The sequence below is a fragment of the Petaurus breviceps genome, unplaced genomic scaffold (genome assembly GCF_028583685.1).
Source record: "Petaurus breviceps papuanus isolate PSGF00001 unplaced genomic scaffold, PetGlider_PUasm1.0 189, whole genome shotgun sequence".
Taxonomy (NCBI): domain Eukaryota; kingdom Metazoa; phylum Chordata; class Mammalia; order Diprotodontia; family Petauridae; genus Petaurus; species Petaurus breviceps.
The window spans coordinates 10,971,317-10,992,183 of record NW_027185809.1 but is presented as its reverse complement, the minus strand read 5'-3'; the positions used below and the strand labels follow the sequence as shown (position 1 = coordinate 10,992,183).

General features: G+C 39.3%; 1 protein-coding gene across 1 annotated transcript in view; it reads left to right on the top strand.

The window, feature by feature from the left end:
• SPOCK1 (SPARC (osteonectin), cwcv and kazal like domains proteoglycan 1) overlaps positions 1-20,267 on the top strand; it is an 875,982-nt gene extending 855,715 nt beyond the window's left edge. The window contains exons 8-11 of the mRNA XM_069091897.1: positions 1,258-1,479; positions 3,455-3,517; positions 14,683-14,820; positions 15,771-20,267. Of these exons, the coding sequence (XP_068947998.1) occupies positions 1,258-1,479; positions 3,455-3,517; positions 14,683-14,820; positions 15,771-15,961 (614 nt within the window). The 3' untranslated portion in view covers positions 15,962-20,267. The remainder of the gene's footprint in view (positions 1-1,257; positions 1,480-3,454; positions 3,518-14,682; positions 14,821-15,770) is intronic.
• Positions 20,268-20,867: the final 600 nt, after the last annotated feature.

Sequence of the window (20,867 nt, the reverse complement as noted above, 5' to 3'; positions counted from 1 at the left end):
CTTCCAAACTGTTTTAATTTTATTTAATTTTAATTTTATTCCCAACTGTTGTAATTTATCTCTTGTGCAAATCAGGATATTCATTCATCATATTTCCCCATTGTCCCATGTTTGTCTAGGGTTATTTCTTCCCCAGGTGAGCTTGAGATCAATATTTCCCTCAACCATTTAGTTCTTAGCCAAATAGACAAGTTTCCCACCGGTAAGCCCCTTCTCACTTCAAAATATTGAAGCATGAAGAATTTTCATTCCTTCATAAAATTGTACTTAATGACCCTTAACCAATAAATTTGTACTCCCATACAGAACTGGTATCCCACTTTAAACAAATTCAATATATGAATATCTAGATTTTATACAAGAGATAAATCATGGTAATGGTAGGGGGCATCTTCTCTTTATAAAGGCATTCACTGTAAAATTCTCACAGTGGGCCTGCCTAATGAATTTAAAATGTTTTGACTTATAAAGGTTTGATTTATGGCTAATGCATAAATTGTGATAGACCTAGGATCTCTAGATGTAAAGTACCTTAGAGATCATGTTTACATTAAAAAAAAATCCCAACAATAAAACTTTCGCCTAAATAAAGGCTTTGTCCAAAATTACACATATAGTCATATAGCAAAGAGAACATTTGAAATTGTCCTCTGACTTCCAAAACAAATTATTTTCACACTAGACCTCTTTTATTTTGAAATAATAAAAAAAAACATAAGGTCCATGAGAGTGGTGACTATTTTGTTTTGTGTCTTTTTATTACTAGTACTTATAGCACAATACTTGAATTTAGTAAGAGTTTATTGAAGCTACAATTACTGATGAGTCCATTTGAAGCTGTAGAGAGGACACTGACTCCAGAATCAGAGAATGTGAACTCAAATCTTACCTATAATATTTACAATTCATGTGTCCTGGATGACCTCATTCTCTTGATTTTTAAATGAAATAGTTTAACTAGATGGTCTCTGAGACTCCTTCCAGCTCTATCTATATAATATTATGACTCCTTAATCAGGGAGGAGTGGGCAGGACATCTAGTGTGCTGGTTAGAGGTAGATTCTTTGTTGTAAAGCAGCAGAGAAAGTGAATGTGGATGGGTGGTGGGGTAGGGGTGGAGCAGAAGTTGTCCGGGTTATGTTAGTCTTTATAGGTTTCTAAATGATAGGCAAACAGGGATTTTGTGAAGGACTTTGTCTGGTTCAGGAGACCTCAGACTTTATCCAGTTCCAGAATTATTTTTCTGTCATCTCCTAGGGTTTGACACCAGCATCCTGCCTATCTGCAAGGACTCCCTGGGCTGGATGTTCAACAAACTGGATATGAACTATGATCTCTTGCTTGACCACTCAGAGATCAATGCCATTTACCTTGACAAATATGAACCGTGTCTCAAACCCCTCTTCAATTCTTGTGACTCCTTCAAAGATGGGAAACTCTCAAACAATGAATGGTGCTATTGCTTTCAGAAGCCAGGAGGTAAGGAGTAGGTCAGAATCCAGATATTTGCACTAGTTTCTAATTAGTCACATTGGTAATATGCTCATGGGGGTGGGATGGGAATATTTAGACTTTAATTAATGGGATGGGAGTATTTATATTTAATATGTTCATCAATATATTAATTATAATTTATATATTCAACATATAGCTATCCTATCTAACAATATATAATTAATAAAATGTATAACCAATAATATATGTCAAGTAAGAAATTAGATGACAGTGTGATAATGTGTAGAAATATAGAATTTATTGCTCCTTACTAGAATGTGCATGCTATTGAATTCCAAATCCATTTCCATTTTAAGTATAATATACTGGGGAAAAACAAACAAACCTGAAATTAGAAATCAAGGGTCTCAGTCCCTGGTCTGCTCCTAAATAGCAGCTGTGTGACTTTGGACAAGTCAGTCAGACTCTCTGAGCCTCTGTTTTCTCATCTGTAAAGTGAAAATAACAATGTCTTTTGTACCTGAGTGATAACATTATTGTTAGGGCAAATGACATGAGATGACAAGGTCCTTTGAAAACATTATGTAAATGTAAAGTATTGTTATCTTCTCATTTGGATAGTCTTCCCACTTGTCAGACTAATCCATGAGCAGGTGTGAATTTGTGCAGAGTTTTTATCTGTTTCCCTCCTACTTCCTCTCCATGGGCAGGTAGACAAAAAAAGTGGGTTATAAAATCTCTGAGCTTACTTAAAAGGTTATATAATTCATAGGGCAGCACATATCAATAAACATACAGTTATTCTTTGCAAGTAGATGGACAAGGTTAGAAGATGAAGGACAAAAGTCCGAGGCATTGATTAGTCCTGAGACCTGAGGGCTAATCCTCATCTTCCTCATCTGTCAAAAAATGTGAGTAATTTGGGGCGGCCAGGTAGCACAGCGAGTAAGAGCACCGGCTCCAGTGTCAGGATGACCTGGAGATCGAATCCCGGGCTCAGACACTTAGCACCCACCCAGAAACACCTGGCCGTGTAACCTTGAGCAAGTTACTTAACCCCAATTGCTTAAAAAAAAAATGTGTGTAATTTACCAAACATTTCTGAGCTCTTGTGTCGAGAAGGGGAAAAAAGGCACCAGGGGAATGTTGTAGGAGGAAGTAAAAAGTAGATTACATGAGTTCTTTCAGATTTTCAGAAGAAAGGAGCAATGTAATTTTAAGGGATCAAGAGTTTGTTTAGAAAGGCAGGTAAATTCAGCCCTCGGAGGTGATGTGTAGTGAAGGTATTTTATGGGCTGATATTCTCCAACAAGGTCTGTTGTAATTTGAGGCTTTCACTCCTTGCCCTTCAATAGGTAAGAGACATGAGGAGTTATTCCAATGTCTATGTTTCATGATACACTGGAGAATCTATCAAAGAAAGGAGCTATTCTGGCTGCCTACTATATCTTAATAGTGGTGTCTAATTTCCTATTTCAAAGCTAGAAGGCCGTGAGGGCTGAATGAGTTTGCTCTCCAGCCATATTGAGAACACGCTTTTTGCCGTGTGAAACATAGTAAAAGGGTAGGAGACAAAGGATTCATCATTCTATTATTAAACTGATCTAGTATTTAGATTAACTGTTCCCAGCTAATGGAACCTTGATCCTCTTTCTCCTGCTGATAGAAACTTGAAGAGGTTATATGCTTCTTGATGGCAAGAAATAAGTCTGTTAGCCAATAGTAAATTAGGCTCTGGGCCTTTTTGGAGATAGTAGGGGGAAAGTGTCTCACCATCCATCTATCCCCCCAAAAAATATTTTTAAATACACTGTGCTGGGATTTCTTTTTAATGAGTAACACTAATGGCTCAAATTTGTCTCACTGTTCAGGACCAGCATATGGAGTAATTCCATTCCCAGGTGTACTATTGGCTATATTTCATGTCAAAAATGAAGCCAATCATTAGAGATTATATCCCACACCATCTGGAAACTGACTCTTATAAATTATATTTTAGGTCTCCCTTGCCAGAATGAAATGAACAGGATTCAGAAGCTAAGCAAGGGGAAAAGCCTATTGGGTGAGTACAATTTCTTGCCACTCATTTGAACGAGTAATTAAAGCAACTGTGACTGTTGTCATGTCATTCATGATGATGGCTATTTAATTAGGGGCCAACCTTTCATGATGGAAATGCCATGTTTTGAAGTAGATAGGGCCCTTTCTCACATCCAGTGATGCAGTCCTGTGAATAAGAATAACTGATTGAGAAGCAGGCCCACCCCTCATTAGTGTGAAAGAGGGAGTCAACATACAGTGGAAGAGGCATTGGATATGGGGCATTAGGAGAACGTGTAGTCCTAGCTGAAACATCAACTGAATATTTGACCTTGGGTAAGTCTTTTTCCTGCTCTGGGTCTGTTTCCTCATCTGTCAAATGAAGGAATACCTATACCAGAATCAGTCATTCATTCATCAAATATTTATTAAGTGCCTGTACTATATGCGATGCAGAGGAAGAAGAAAAAGGAAGGAAGGAAAGGAATAAGCAAGCATTAATTAAGTACCAAACCAAGCCCTGTGCTAAGTACAAATATCTCCTTTGGTCCTCATAACAACCCTGGGAGGTAGATGGTATTATTATCCTCATCTAATAATGGAGGAAGCTGAGACAGAGAGATTAGGTAGCTTGGCCAGACTAACACAAATGTCTGACACTTGATTTGAACTCAGATCTTCCTAATCCCTAGCACTTTGCCATGGAATTCATATTCTAGTATAGAAAGATTTGACATATCCTTACAAAACTGTATTGCAAAGGACCTGGATTCATGTCCTACCATTGACACCCTATATGACTTTGGACAGATCACTTAACTGCTATGGCCCTCAGATTCCTCATCTGTATAATGAGGAGGGGGATTATAATATATCACCTAAAGAAAAGTACATAAAGAAGAAAGATGATTTTTGAGAGCTAGAAGAGGCAGCTAGTTAATAGTGGATATAGCAAGAGACCTAAAAGCAGAAAGGCAGGTGATTAAATCTTGCCTCAGACATATATCTATTGTACGACCCTGGGTGAGTCACCTATCTGCTCTGTGCTTTGGATTACCCTTAAAATGAGGATAATAATGCCTGTAGTTTTTGCCTCAGTGTGGTATTGTGAGATGAAAATGAAAGACATGTGCAAAGTGCTTTGCAAGATTTTAAAACTAATTTGATATCAGTTATCATTTTGTGAGTCTAAAAAGCTCATTTTCAGGAAGAGATCAAGGAAGGCTCCAGAGAGGAGGAAGCATTTCAGTAGATCTTTGCCAAAAGCACAGAATTTCAAGAGGCAACGATTAGGAAATGGGGATGCCAGGTACAGGGGATGATGCCTAGTGTGATCTGAACAGCTGATTTCTGAGATCCTTTCCTTGATTCTTCACCTATTATGGCACTTCCTATTTTCATCTCAAAAATGACTGGAAGGAAAGGACAAAGAGACCTGCTCTGTGTCCTCCTCTGTCCTCCTCCCCCCATATGAAAGTGCATAGAAGTGGTTGCCACTGTATCCTTGTCTCCATCTTGGAGAACTTGATGGAGCTGTCCTCATCAGTAGGGGCTAGAAGATAGTGGAAGCTGTCATCTGATCCCGTAGCCATTTAGACATGACGTTTTGTGTCTCCTCTTGTTTCCATCTGAATGGCAGGGCAGGAGGAAAACCAGAAACAACAGAGTTCAGCCTTGCTTCTGACAAACATGCTGTTTTGCAGCCACAGTAAAGATAACGAATGCCGAGTCCTGTCAAGGCCTTTCCATTTAATTTCCCAGAGTCCTCCTTTCTTCAGCAGACAGAATAAATGATTTGTCTCGGAAGCAGAGAATCAGCAAAATCTGGTCAAATTTCTTTGAGAATGGAAGCCAGCATTCAGTAGCATGGATCTTGTGTTTTTAGAGAGCTGAAAACTGAAATGAAATCATTTAAATTTGCCCTTGTTCAATACACTGAAGCTGGCTACAGTCTGTCATTTCTAAAGTTTGCATTAAAAGCAAAATAAAACAAAACAGCAAGTCTCTGTTTGCCAGCAGGCTTGTAAAAAATGGGAAAAGCCAACACAAATAAATAAATAAAAGGATCATGAAATGTGATCATTTTCCACTCCCTACTTTGGAGTAGAATACCAGAAAAATAATCCCTGGCTCTGATTGTAATTCCCAGTGGGAAGAGGCAGTAAAATCTTGTCATGGGAAAAGGCCTCTGCTAAGGCATGGCAATGGGAGATGACATGTTGTGTTTAAGGAAGGAGAACTAGGCCAGTTTGAGTAGACTGTGGATTGTGTGAAACGGAATAATATTTAATGACTATGGAAATATAGATCAGATGGGTTATGAGGTGCTAACAGGCCAAGAAGAGACATTTACACATTTGATTCTACAGGCAAGAAGGAACCACTGGAGCTTCTTGAACAGATAAGTAACATTATCAGACCTGTGGTTTGTGAATATCATTTTGATATCTGCACAAAATATAGATTAGAGAAGGGAAGGCAGAGGTGTCAGTAGCCTAGATGAGAAGTGATAATAACCATAGGAGTAGAGTGAAGAACGAATGAAAGAGATGTTATGGAGGTAAAATTGACAAGACTTGGTACGTTCAGTATGTGTATGTGGGTGAATCAGAGTAGAGACAGCTGTGACTGAGGTTGTGAACCTGGAAATGGATGGTAGCATCCTTGATAGAAATAGGGAAATTTGGAAGAGAAATGGTTTTGAACATGTTGAGCTTGATGTACCTATAGAACATCCAGTTGGAAATGTCAATAGATAGTGACTGTTGCAGAACTGAACCTCAGGAGAGACAGTAGAATTCTCTCTGTCTTTCTCTGCCTCTGTCTCTGTCTCTCACCCCCCCATCTCTCTCTGCCTCTGTCTCTCTTCTGTCTCTCTCTGTGTCTCTGTGTCTTTCTCTGCCTGTCTCTGTCTGTCTGTCTCTCCCTCTGTTTTCCATGTGTGTGTGCATCTGTGAATCATCCATATAGACGTGATCTGTAAAATAGGGGAGTTGGGCTAGATGAACTTCATTGTCCCTTCCAGTTCTCCATTTGAGATCATGTAGTGTAAGAGGTTTACCTTGTGGCATTGACAGTCCAACTGAGATAAGGTGCATTTGTAGGAGGAATGATTAACAAGGTTGCATGACTGTTACATCTCACATGTGTTGGAGCAGAGGAGGCACATGGAAGGTGGGATCCAGGGGTTTGGCTAATCATAAGCAAAGGAAACAAAGGATTCAGGAATAGGGGACAGGATACAGTTGAACTGGTTAAGAATGAGAAGGGAAGAAAATGAAACCAGAGTAGGAGCAATAGCCCAGAAGAACACTGAGGGGTGTGGAAGCTCCCATCTGTGTGAATACGCTTAGGAACAGTGAAGTACGGGGTAAGGTGGAACTATACATGCTTATAAGTTGTATAGAAGAACTGAGTTCTTGAACATGGATGTAGAACACTTGAAGGGAATGAAGTCAAGAGTATGAACTTTAATATGAGTAACTAAGATAAAGTATATGAAAACATGAGAATTGAAGAGATTGAAAAGCTGGGAGGTCAGGATGTTTGAGGGAATTAACAACATGTTTGTTGAAATCCCTTGATATAAGGGATATGTCAAGGTAGAGGGGAAGAACATAAACCAGGTGCTGGACTTGAAATAGCAAGATGTATGCCTTGGGGACTGGAGCCACAAGAATCTGGATAGAATGATCTAGATGGATGGAATGGGCCTAAAAGGAAGAAAGGCTTCTGAGTGATGGTCAAGAGTGAAAATATGAACATGGTAATGGCAAGCAAGAAAAATTGCCATTCCTGCTTTTGAGGCACGATCATAGAATTGGAAGGCTGTTAGAGGCTATTAGGCTTAACCGCCCAAATATTACAGAAGAAGGGATTGACCCACAGAGGTTGTTACTTCTCCAGGGATTTGAACATATGTCTTCATGACTCAATACTTACTTCTCTCTCCAAGAGGGTGCATCTGGTATTGGGATGAAGGGATCATGTTCTATGTTGTTGAGAGGTAAAAGCCTTTTACTTGGAGTCAATATATCTAGCTCTGATTTTGTGAGTCTAGGAACTATCTTTACTGAATATAGTTTATACTATAATTATGACTCATTTGTAACTTATAGTCTTAGGGAGTTTCTTGAAGCTCAGAAAATTTAATAGACTTGCCCATAATCATATAGCTAATAAGTACAAGAGGCAGGATTTGAATCCAGGACTTCCTCACTCTAAGGTATGCCTCTTGGTGACTGATTTTTGAAATATATTAATATTAAGAATCAGTGGAAGATGGCGGAGTAGAAGCGTGACCTCCAAGCAGCTCTGGCTTCCACCTTCCCCAATCAATGTAAAAAGGGGACTCTGAACAAACTTTGGAGCTGCAGAACCCACAAAATGACACAGATAAGCTAACCTCCTGCTGAGGACAGCCTGGCAGGCTGGTAGGAATCAGCCAGAGCAGCACTCCTTGAGTGGAGCCCAGGCCCAGTGAGCCGGAGGTTTTAGCCACAGGGCAGGCCTGACCAGCCACCTATGACAGGGACTCCAGATCAGCAGCAGCTGTGGCCGTTTCCAGAATTATCAACATATAGATGCGAAGGACAAAGTGAGAGGTCAGTGTAGTCTGGACTTTGGGACCCAGGAAGTGGGAGTGCGTGGCTTTTGCCCCCAGGGTGAGAAGCCACTGAGATGCTGGCACAGCCAGCCAGCACCACGTGGCAGCTTCAGCTCCTGGACTACAGAGTGTAGGGGGACCAAGTAACCAGTCTGAGGGGTAATTGCTCTTGCTTTAACCTGCTTGGATCTGGATTGCAGTCTAGGGTGGAGGTCCTGGGACATGTGTCCAGCTTGCCAGAGGATGTGGAGGGCTCAGAGAAGGCACCCATCTAATACCTCTGGCAGCTGAGAAAACCCCAGCGTTTAGGATGAAAGCTCCCCTGTCTGGTGGCAGAGTCCTACAGTGGCAAAAAGCCCAGGGATCAAGTGACTGAAGGGCGACTTGACCAGGCAAAGAAAACAAAGCAAAAAGAAGATTCCAACATTAGACTCCTATTTTGGGGACAAAAAGGAGTAAAGCATGGAACAGGAGGAAGACAGTGAGGTCAGAACTCCTGCAACAAAAGCTTCAAAAGAAAATATGAGCTGGTTACAGGCCATAGAGGACCTTAAGAAGCAGATAAGAGGGGCAGCCAGGTAGCACAGCGAGTAAGAGCAACGGCTCCAGTGTTGAGAAGACCTGGAGATCGAATCCCGGGCTCAGACACTTAGCACCCACCCAGAAACACCTGGCCATGTAACCTTGAGCAAGTTACTCAACCCCAATTGCTTAGGGGCGGCCAGGTGGCTCAGCGAGTAAGAGCACCGGCTCCACTGTTGGGATGACCTGGATCAAATCCAGGCTCAGATACTCAGCACCACACCCAGAAATAACTGGCCATGTAACCTTGAGCAAGTTACTTAACCCCAATTGCTTTAAAAAAAAAAAAAGAAGCAGATAAGATAAGTGGAGGAAAAATTGGGAAGAGAAATGAGAATGATGCAAGAAAATTATGAAATGAGAGTCAACAGCCTGAGTGAGGAAAATTAACACCTTAAAAAACAGACTAACTCAAATGGCAAAAGAGACTCAAAAAGGAAATGACAAGAAAATGACTTAAAAAGCTGAATTTGCCAGATGGAAAAAGAATCTCAAAAATTCAATGAGGAGAATCATTGCTTCAGAATTAGATTGGAGCAAATGGAAGCTAATGACTTTATGAGAAATTGAGATGCTGTGAAACAGATTCAAACAAATGAAAGAATAGAAGGCAATGTGAAATATCTCATGGGAAAAATCACTGACCTGGAAAATAGATCCAGGAGAAATAATTTAAAAATTGTTGGACTACCTGAAAGCCATGATCAAAGAAAGAACCTAGAAATCATCCTCCAAGAAATTCTCAAGGAAAATTGCCCTGATGTTTTAGAACCAGAGGGCAAAATAGAGCAAAAAGAATCCACCAATCACCTCCTGAAAAAGATCCCAAAAAGAAAACTTCTAGGAATATTATAGCCAGGTTCTGGAATTTCCAGGTGAAGGAGAGAATATTACAAGCAGCCAGGAAGAAACAATTTGAATATTGCAGAAACACAATCAGGATAACTTAGGATCTGGCAGCTTCTACACTGAGGGATTGAAGGGCTTGGAATATGATATTCTGGAGGTCAAAGGAGCTGGGATTAAAACCAAAAATCACCTACCCAGCAAAACTGAGTATCATGTTTCATGGGAAAATATGGTCATTCAGTGGAATAGAGGACTTTCAAGCATTCTTGCTGAAAAAACCAGAGTTGAATAGAAAATTTGACATTCAGATACAAGAAGCAAGAGAAGCATGAGAAGGTAAACAGGGAAAATGAATCATAAGAAACTTATCAAAGTTGAACTATTAACATTCCTACATGGAAAAACAATAATTGTAACTGATGAAACATTTTTCAGTATTAAAATATTTGAAGGGAATAGAAATATATATATATATATACATATATGTCTATTTATGAGGGTATATGAGCATATGAATGCATATGTGAATGTGTATATATATATATATATATTTATAGGTATATATAGATAGAGGGCACAGGACCAATTTAACAGAAAGGGATGATACTTAAAAGGTGAAATTAAGAGGTGAGAGAGGAATATAATGAGAGGAGATGGGGAGAGACAGAATGGGGTAAACTATCTCATATAGAAGAGGCAAGGGAAAATGGTTACAATGGAGGGGAAGAATAGGAAGGCCAAAGGGAATGGGTCAACCTTATTCTCATTGAATTTGGCTTGGGGAGGGAATGAAATACACACTAAATAGGGTATCTCACCCTACAGTAGAGTAGAGAGGGAGGGGATCAGAGGGGGGATGATGGAAGGGAGGGCAGGCTGGAGGGGAGGGAAGTTGGAAGCATCCATTTTTGAAAAGGGACGGGATCAAATTAGAGAATAGAAAAAGTGGGAGGTGGGATAGGAGGGAGGGAAATATAGTCAGTCTTTTACAGTATATCTACTATGTTATTGTTTTGTATTAGCTACACATGTACAACCTATACTGAACTGCTTATCTTCCCAGTAAGGGTGGGTGACAAGGGAGGAAGGGAATGAATCTCTAATTCAAAGTTTTAAAATCTAATGTTTAAATATATATACTATTATTAATACTGTTTTACATGTAATTGGGAAATAAGATATATAGGCACTGGGGCATAGAGATCCACCATGCCCTACTGGAAAAGTTGAAAGGGGTATAGGAGAAAATATGGGAGAGAGCAGTTTGGAGGATGGGATATCCTGTGGAACTGCTACTTTGGGGTGGTGGGTAGGGGAAAAACAGGGAGAAAATTTGTAACTCACAATCTGGTGGAAATGAATGATGTAAATCAGAAATTAATAAAGCATTTGAAAAATACAATAAAAAGAATCGGTGGACCTGGTACTGGAACCCATGACTTCTGATTCCACCATTTTTTGGCCTTAGTTGTCTGTCACAAGTTCTATAGCTCACAGATTTCATTCTAAAAGAGGACCAATGACATCAGGAGGGTGATATCTTGACTTGGGAGTGAATTGGCAATGGTTCTGGATGCAGTGGGGGACTTTGCCCTTTTTAAGGTTAAGGTCTTTCCCCGGGCTTAGTCTGTCTGAGGCAATACCCATTCCGTAATTAAAGGCTACGTAAGAATTGAGACAAAAGATGGCCTGGTTTGTCTTAACAAAAGAATACATTTGGGAGGGGAAGACCCTCAGAATCTCTGGCCAGAGCTGAAAGAGACCTTAGAGCTCATCTAGCCCAAATATTTCATTTTTGCAGATAAGGAAACTGATTAAGGGTATGTGTTTATGTGTGTGTATGTGTGCACACGCATATGTGTTCCTTACAATACCAGACAGGGATAACTCTCTTTAATATAAGAGACTGGACCAGAGACTTGTTTTTTTCTTTTTGGAGGGGGGAAGGAAGAACAATTGGGGTTAAGTAACTTGTCCAAGGTCACATGGCTAGTAAGTGTTAAGTGTCTGAGGCTAGATTTGAACTCAGGTCCTACTGACTCCAGGGCTGGTGCTTTATTCATTGTGCCACCTAGCTGGCCCCAGATGATTTTTTGAGGTTTCTTATTAGATTTTCCATTTCTAAGAAAACTTGTGCCAGGTAGGAAGTTTTGGTTGTGTTTGGTGCAAAGTAAATAACCAACCAAATGACTACCAGTGCGCAGGAATCAAATGCAAAATACATTCGTAAGTTTCAGTGTAACCTCTTTCTCTCTAGCCAAGGTCAGCTGAGGGTAGATTTGATGTGCTTTGCCATGGTCAGACCCAAAGGAATCTCCAAACAGAGAGTTATGGCTCAGGTCTAGGTTCCCATTTGACTAATAGTCTGTGACCCTGCAAGAGGAAATTTCTTGAGAGATTTCCTAGTGATGCTGGTGCACTCTGTGTGTGTGTGTGTGTGTGTGTGTGTGTGAATGGGGTTGTTGTCAGTGAGAGTTGTTATCATTAGAAAAGATACAACGGATCTGAGTTCAAATCCGGCCTCAGACACTTAACACAAAACCTAGCCATGTGACCTTGGGCAAGTCACTTAACCCCAATTGCCCTACCTTCCCCCCTCCAAAAAGCAAAAAAGAAAAGAAAAGATACAAAGTCTCATTTTAGGAAATAGGAGACCTTACATATAGAATAAAGTCTGAAGTTTGAATGAAATCTCAAAGGGATCCTGCTAGAAAAGTCCTCCAAGATCATCCAATTCAGCTCTCCTGTGAAGTTCATCAGTTGTATGATCACATGAGCAAGCCACTTTCTGAACCTGTTCTCCTGCTTTAAAGGGGCAATAAGATGATTTTCACATCCTTCTTAGCATTATTATAGATAAAGTACCTTGTAAACTTATTGTAATGAATGAACTAATTTGTTCATATATTACTCATGGGAAGAGACCAGATATATTTTCCAGAGAAGGGAAATAATTTGCCCAAGGTCCTTCAGCTAGTTAATGGCAGAAGAAAGATAATTGATATATTCATTTCAATATTTCAAGGCAATCTGAGTTTGTGGGTGTGGGCACTTCCTCTGGTGACAAAGATTTTAGCTTTTCTGCAACACAGTAGATGGTATTCGAGTTGCTATGACCAAAATAGTTTGTCACTCCGAAGTTAGCCAGATTAGTCCTCAGATAACAACAAATAAGTGACACATTTCCCTTTAAAGTGTGCAAAGCATACTTTTTCTCATTGGAGAACTACAAGTATCCTATGAGGGAGGTCCTATAGTTATCATTATTTCAATTTTTCATATGAGTAAACTGAGTCTCAGAGGTTAGTGAATGTGCCCAGCCACATAGCTAGTATCTTAGATGTAGGTTTTGAACTCAGATCTTTGTGACTGCAAGGCCAGCACTCTGCCTACTATGCCATAAACAGAGAGCTGTCAGAGGACCTATATTTAAAGTCTTCCTTACTTAGTAGGGCCTCACTGAGGTTTAGAGAACTCCGCACCATCAGGAAGTATCAAAGTAAGAAGACAGAAGATCATAGGACCATCAATTTCCAGTAAGAAGAGCCTTTAGAGGTACAACTCCCTCATTTTACAGATGAGGAAACTGAGGACAAGAGAGGTTAACTGACTTGCCCAGAGCCAGACAGATAATAAGCACCTGAAATGGGATTCAAACCCAAATCTTCCTGACTCTTAAGTGAAGTTTCTTTTTACTAAACAATGCTTCTTCTCACCTTATATGTATATGTAAATATAGATACACAAATAAAGGGTGTCCCAAAAATCGTGGTTCAGCTTTTTAGTATTCTAAAGCTGGACTATGACTTTTGGGAAGCCAAATATATTTGTATATATATTGCACATACATGATAATGCATATACACACATATTTTACAACAAAAAATATTTCTTTATATTTAAATGCTTCTGAGCTATATTTCTATCTCATCAGTTAATATTTATCACTTGTCTTAGGGGGTGCATAGCCCTGGATGATGACATGACATAATTATTATTCACCAACCAATGAATCATATTCTTGACTTTTCCTGAGGATATGATATGAAAGATCTTCTCATCACATTCTCTCCATCTAAGACTAGAATACATTGAAATGTTATGGCTGGCAAACAAGAATTCTATTTATTTGCTTACAAATTATTTTCCCCAGCGGAAAAACTCCTGATGTAATAACCGTGTATTCAGAGGGCATTCAGAGCAACCCAGGAACAAGCAACAACAAATTATAATCAGTTATAATTACTGCCTACTTAGAAAAAGTGTTAGTTTTATTATATTGTAGATTCAGCACAGCACCTGGCTTATTACCAGTCTGGGGAATTAAGACAAATATATATTTTCCTGTCTGCTGATAAGTTTTTCATGGAGTAGTTTGATAGGTAGGCAAGTTTTCCTTCTAGTTCACCACATGTTCTCCCTTCCAGATCTTCTTGGGAATTTGTATATAAATATCTCTTTTAAGCTAAAGTTTTTCCTGATGCCATCTGATCACGGCTTATTTTTCCCTCTAGACTTCTCAGATTCCAAAGGTACCTTCTGCCTTTAACATGAAGAATAAATTAATGTAGAAAATAAATGAGTGAGTGAATGAATGAACATTTCATTGAAATAATTCTAAATCAACTTTTCCAAAGAAGTATGCCAGGTCTTGACTCCATCGAGAACTTTGGTGGATGGAGGGAGGAGGTTGGCAGCTCCGCCCATTGAGAAGCCTACCTAAATGAGCCCATCAGCAGAACAGGCACAGGAGTACCTGGGCTAGGAATCAGGAGATCTGAGTCCTGATGCTTATTCTACCACCAATTTACTTAATGCTATCTGTATGGATGTATGTACACACATATATACATATGCATATATGTATATACACACACATACACATCTATGCCATTTGAGTATGTAGTCATAAAGTCATCTGAGCTTCAGTTTTCTAGAAGATCTCCAAGTTCCCTCCAATTCTGATATCCTGTGAAGTCAAAAATAGTGTCGTGATACTGAGATCACCACCATATATGCAGATAATTCTTTGGACCATAGGGCATCCTGTTTCTTTCATCCTGGGGAGTCTTTGCTGAGCTTGTTTTGGTTTGATTCCAATGTGGAACCTGAGAATTCTCTGATAAAAGTGGGATTTTTTTTTCCTCTAGGGACATTCATTCCCCGTTGCAATGATGAAGGGTACTACAAAGCCACCCAGTGTCATGGGAGCACAGGACAGTGCTGGTGTGTGGATAAGTATGGGAATGAGCTGGCCGGTTCTAGGAAGCAAGGAGCTGTGACCTGTGGTGAGTAGTGGCATTAAGCTCCCACCCCACTCCCTGGACATCATCCAGTTATCACAGTTTGAGGGTAATTCAGACACACTACTACTTGCAGTCAGTCAACAGTAACTTTCTAGAGTGCTACATTGGGAGTTTTAGGGGGAGGTGACAGGGAATATACAGAGGACTTAGAAATTAGGACTTCAGATGACATTCAAATGGAGAGAGTATGTGTCCTTGCTAAATTTACCAAAGGAATAATAATCAACATACTTTTAGTAAGTGTCCATTCTCAAGGATTGTCCATTGTAATGGCATAAGGAAGATATAAAATAACATAATACAGAGAATAATTGGTAATGACTAGAAAATGATGGTGGGTGCTATATTATCATACAGATGGGGAAATGTAATAGTGTAGGATTCAGCTTTTAAGTGAAGTTATTTATACTGCCATTTCTTAAGACCTAGTATCAAGCATCTAATTCTTTAGTTTTTTACACCTAAAAATGCTAAACAAACACCTTTATCATTTCTTTAGAACTTGATTAGTTTGAAACGTCACTTACAGGTCTATAGAATGGTTTAGAATGGAAGGTACTATGAATCTGGAGTCAGGAAGCCTAGGTTCCAAACCTAGCTTTGCCACTTACCTGTGTGACCTTGGACAGGTCACTTAACTCTCTGGCTTAAGTTTTCTCATCTTCAAAAGGATGGAGTTGGTCTCTAAGCTAACACTTAGAGGTTTTCTAAGGCCTCTTCTAAGTCTTTGCTCCTGTGATCCTCAGGTTGATCATTTCAAGTGGGAAAGGGAATGCTAGTATTTTCCTCACAAGTTGACTGGGAAGTGCTATTTTCTACCTTCAGACAAGAGGGAAGCAGAGCAAACACAGAACTCATCAGTGGCCAAGAGTATGGGATGAGAGGCACCTCTAATATTGTTGTGTTTGTCTGCTTTAAAAACAATTTTTCAGAAGAAGAACAAGAAACCTCAGGAGATTTTGGCAGTGGGGGCGCCGTGGTTCTCCTGGATGATCTGGAAGAAGAACATGGAGGGGCACGAAATGACAAAGATGAGAAACTGAAAATCCATGTCAGGGCAACAAACGAAGATGACGAAGATGAGGATGATGACAAGGAAGATGAGGTTGGCTATATATGGTAGTCCCCTGCGGGCAAAGGACATGTGTTTTGCACAATATCACAAGTCCATCACAACTCAACAATTGTATCTAAAACCATTAGGCACCAAATGTCTCCTCTCCACTGTTATGTTTTGTATCCTGTGGATAATTTGGAAGACAGCTTTCCTTCTTTCTCAAGTGCTCCAATTTTGAGTATGGCTATTTGGGGGATGTAGATTTTTTTGTTTTGTTCTGTTTTGTTTTTTTGTTGGTTTTAGGCTTGGGGACAATTAGATTCACTTAAACAAATTCTCATGCTCCTGGCTTCCCTGCCCCCCTTCAGGAGAATTTCTGTCAACAATTATGTAGTTTATATGAAACTCTGACTGGGGAGGGAACGAAGTCCTCTGGATGAAAGAATGAACCCCATTTTGCTTGTGTATACTGGTAGTTCATTATGACACATTTTTTTTTTCTAGACCTGCTTGCAATGGCTGGCTGCTTTTCTTGTGTACTGAAGATGATATGGGGAAAAATGAAATGCCTCATTGAGCTCTCTCCTCTTGCCTCCACCCCCCAAAAAATCCCTGATATTTATCATTAAAAATTTATTCTCCTGTGCATAGCTACTTCTGGCTTTCTAAAAACAATGGCCTTAATTCTGCCAACAGCCCCTTCGGGGAGCCATTCTCTTTACTATAGAATGGTTGCCAGATGCCTGTCTCTATATTTATGTATGTATATTTATATCTATATATTTGAGAGTGTGTGTGTGTGACATACACACACACATACTTATACCCCTATATAGGAAGAGATAGTTGTTTAGAATCATTGGAGAACACAGTTGAGAAGTAATTAAGATGCCAGCCTGTCCAGACAATTACTATTTCCAGAAGGAGAAAATCTGAAATCTGTGTAGAAACTGTTTTTGCATTAATAGTTGGCACTTGTAACCTGCAGGCTGACGCAGTTTCTTCTCTCAGGCACCAGCAGGGCTATTGAAAATCTCTTTGATTTTGATAAGCCCCAGACTGCCTAAACAACTTCTCCTGCAGAAGCCATGGAATTCTCACCCTATTCAGCGTCATAAGCTGTCTCTTTCATATCATCTCACAGACTTCCTTAGGCAACCATCTTGTTTACTGCCTCCCCTCTTACTCCAGGTCCTCCTACAGGGCTTTCCTAAGGCATATCTAATGCTCTCTTAAAAAAATATAAAGTTTCACAATGTTTCATTAAAATTGAACATTTAAAATTCGTTTTTGCATTTGACCTATTCTTGCAACAAAGGAGTGATTATATTCTACAGACAGCCTCACATGCCTTTACTAGTGAAGACTTATGGTCCAAAGAGATGACTGCAGTCTTCCAAGAACCTTTGCTCTAATCGGACTAAGAGCAGGCAGAGGTTATCCTTCCCAGCATCCTCTACAGACTCCAGCTTTTACAGAAGGACCATGGTGGTATAGCTTCATGTAGAACGCAATGAGGTTTGATAGGTACTGAAAATATGCCAATGCCTAGACCCTAACCAGGGGTTAGAGGTAAGAGAGAGAATCCCACCTATTCTGACCAACCTGTAGCCCACACTTGTTCTATGATCTTAGCATTTGGCTTAAAGATTAAGTTTGGAGTGTTAGGACTAGATTTAAGCTAATGCTAAACAGTTTTGCCTATAGTGCATTTAAGGAGGAAGTAAAATTCTTAGTAGCAGAAAGCTCTAAAGGATATCCTGTCTTCTGTATTATAAATATGCAGCCCACAAAAGTATGCTCCAGGCATTTTCTTATCACATTGATGTCTACTTTAAAAAAAAAAGAAATAATAAGAAAAATATACTTTTCTCAGTGTCTCAGCTTTCATTTATGCCCCTGCCCTTGGTCGTGTTGGCAATTATTTATCTTTGGCTGCCCATCCCCAGAGGGATCTACTCTCTGTAGGATTCATAATGGGGTTCACACTTTGGCAAAAAAAAATCAAATCAAATCAAAGGATAGTGAATCAAAAGGAAATCTTCATGGCATCTTCACAAAACTGGGGTCATAATTAAGGAGTAGAAAAATAGATTGAAAGAATACAATTTTAATCCCTTATTTTTCTTTTTTAGATACAGATGAGCATAGCTTTATAAAGCTAGAAGTTTCTTCTATGTTACTTTGCTCATCCCAAGAGATTTTTATGAAATTTTTAAATCTCCACGCGTGGGCAGAAGGGATTTCTAATACCACATGGTTATTGCAAACCCTGCAGATCTTCATCCCATTCAGTCCTTAGAATTGCTCTCTCCCTGCCTTTTGCAGGTCAAAGGGGTTTGAAAACCTTTTAAGTAAGATTTCTTTCCCCCACCAAAGATTTTCTTTTCAATATAGCCTTAGCCAATTTCATGGCCATCCTCTTCCCCAATTGAAAGTGATTATTATATTTTCATCAATTCAGCACCCTGCTTTATGGAAAAACTAACTGGCAAATGAAGTCAATACACCCTTTGGTGGTTTGGCCTCCTCTTCATTTGGTGCCTAGGCTATACCACTGCATTCGATCCGCTGGGCAAAAATTTGGTCAACCTTCTAGTTTACCAGTCACTATGATACAATTGGTTACCTTTCCCCCCATTGAATTGAATGTTGCCCATTCCTGCTGGCTAGACTAACACCGTAACATCTAATGTTATCTCTCCCTGCTTATGCATATCATTTATTCAGCTACTAATGTGTGAGAACCAAGAACAAGGAGGTCATACGTCTGTTGTTCTAATAGAATGTGTCTTTCTATGTGTGTTACAAATTGCAGGACCAGGAGACTCCTGTTAGGAAATCACAACCAAGCAGAGTCTTAAGATCTGATATGTGTTATCTCTGGTTCAAGTGGATTCTATTTGGCCAAGTCTTTGAACTCAGAGTTTGGAAACAGCTGCATAATTGCAGTTAATTTACTAAAATTGTTAATTTAATGAAAATGTATCCCTTAAAAATTAAAAATGCATGAAAAAAACTTTCAATCCAGACTGCAAGAGAAAAATCATTGTTAATAACTCCAAGTAGCTCTGAAAATGCACCAGAGAACTCATTAGGATTGGCACATTGATTTTGCTTAGAGAAACTTTTAGGAATGTAGTGAACTACTGATTTTAATTTACCTAATTATCTTATGACAAGTATCAAATTAAGATGACACTCAGAGCTCCTTAACATTAACTTAATGATGGATAAGAGAGCTCTGTGAAAAATTTGTAGCAAGTTAATGATGCTCAATTTTTGGAGATGCTCTAAGAAGATATTTTGACTCATTAGAACTCATTAGAACCTTAAATACAAAACTATTCCTGTGGTTAGAGCAAAGCTCTGTAACACTATTCTTGCTCAACTTTGCCAGGTCAATGTCAGGCTTCTGAAAAGCTTTTAAATCACTTTCATTGAAAACTACAATTTTTTACAAGCCTCATTTCTGAGACTTGAAGAATAAGTGTGTGTTTCATCATCTGAGGTGAAAGTTGGGCTTTACCTTCTGTCATAAAGACTCTTAGAGTTCCACCACCATGATTAGGTACATTTGAAAACCCCAGATACCCAGTGATCATCTTGATCTGTTTCCCCATTTTCCTATTAGAACCAGTTTCCAAGTTGCATCCTAATGTGGTGATTTAGAAATTCCTTGTGAGCTGCGAGGAGGTCTTAAATATTTAATATTTCTTTTTTCATTTCCAATTCAAATCTAAATTTTCCATTTGGGAAAAATAACTGTTGTGTCTCTTGCTGTTCTAAACCTGGCTTCAATTTCAGTGTGTCTAACTTGGGAATGTTTTAATACGGTATTTGGGGTTTTACAGCAAGGTCTCCCTTGCCCTCCTTCCAATGCCCCTTGCCTCCCCACCCCCACTCTCTGTGACAACTAATATGAAATTGACAGCTGTCTCTCACCACAGGCCACCAAATTGGTCCATTGTACTTTTCCCTTAAGTCTTTCCCATATATCATTCATGTTTGTTTGATGCATCAACTGCACTGTACAATAACATCCAAGAGACCTTTCTTTCTACAGTGGGTGATTTTGGTCTTTTTATACTTTTTTCTCAATGCTGCTGACATTTGTTCCTATTAAATGTGTAGCGTTGTAAGGGGAATGTCACCCAAATACTGAGTGTGTCATTTGGCTGTCCCTACTGTAGATGCAATGTAGATGACCATAGTAAAGTAGACTAGTATAGTGAATTCTGAATGCTTTTCCATACAGATTTACCTGGAATGTGAATTCATGGCTAACCTCCTTGGTTAATTGTAAATGATTAATTGTAGTCCTAAATAGTTGCATTTCTGTCTGTCTCAATAAATTTGAATTTGTCTGCCATATCTTACTGTGTGTCTTTTGTTTAATTAGGTATAAACTAACTAAACTCTACACTCTGGTGATGGAAGGCAACCTAGAAAGTCAAATGAATGAGTATACAAAGATGGTACATGCCAGTAAGGAAAGAGAACAAAGCCACACCCACTTATCAAACACTGGAAAATATAGTATGGCTGCTGTCATTCAAATAAGAATTTTATCTTTTTCCCCCCATTTGTCTCTTTCCTAGTATTTTGACCTACACATGGCCTAATTATTTCCTTAGCAGCAGTTTCCTTCTAAGCTTAAGCCTAGAAACTATTCACTTATGCATCAGCTATGAATCTCTTTTCAGAATAACACTCAAGATGGTAGCACCAGGCATAGCAACCAGTTATTAGCTCTTTCTGACCTCCCTCACAGTTCCTTTCAGTTGAGGGACTTTAGACCATCCGGGGTCTTTCCAGTTGTATTAAAATTAACCTTCTTCCCTCTAACCTGATAAGTAGATACATAAGTCATTTCACAGTTTGAACTTCTCACTACTGTTGATCTCATTCCTGTATATGATGTGGATGCACAGGGAACAGGAGGGAATCTGACTCTTTCACCTTTAACTTT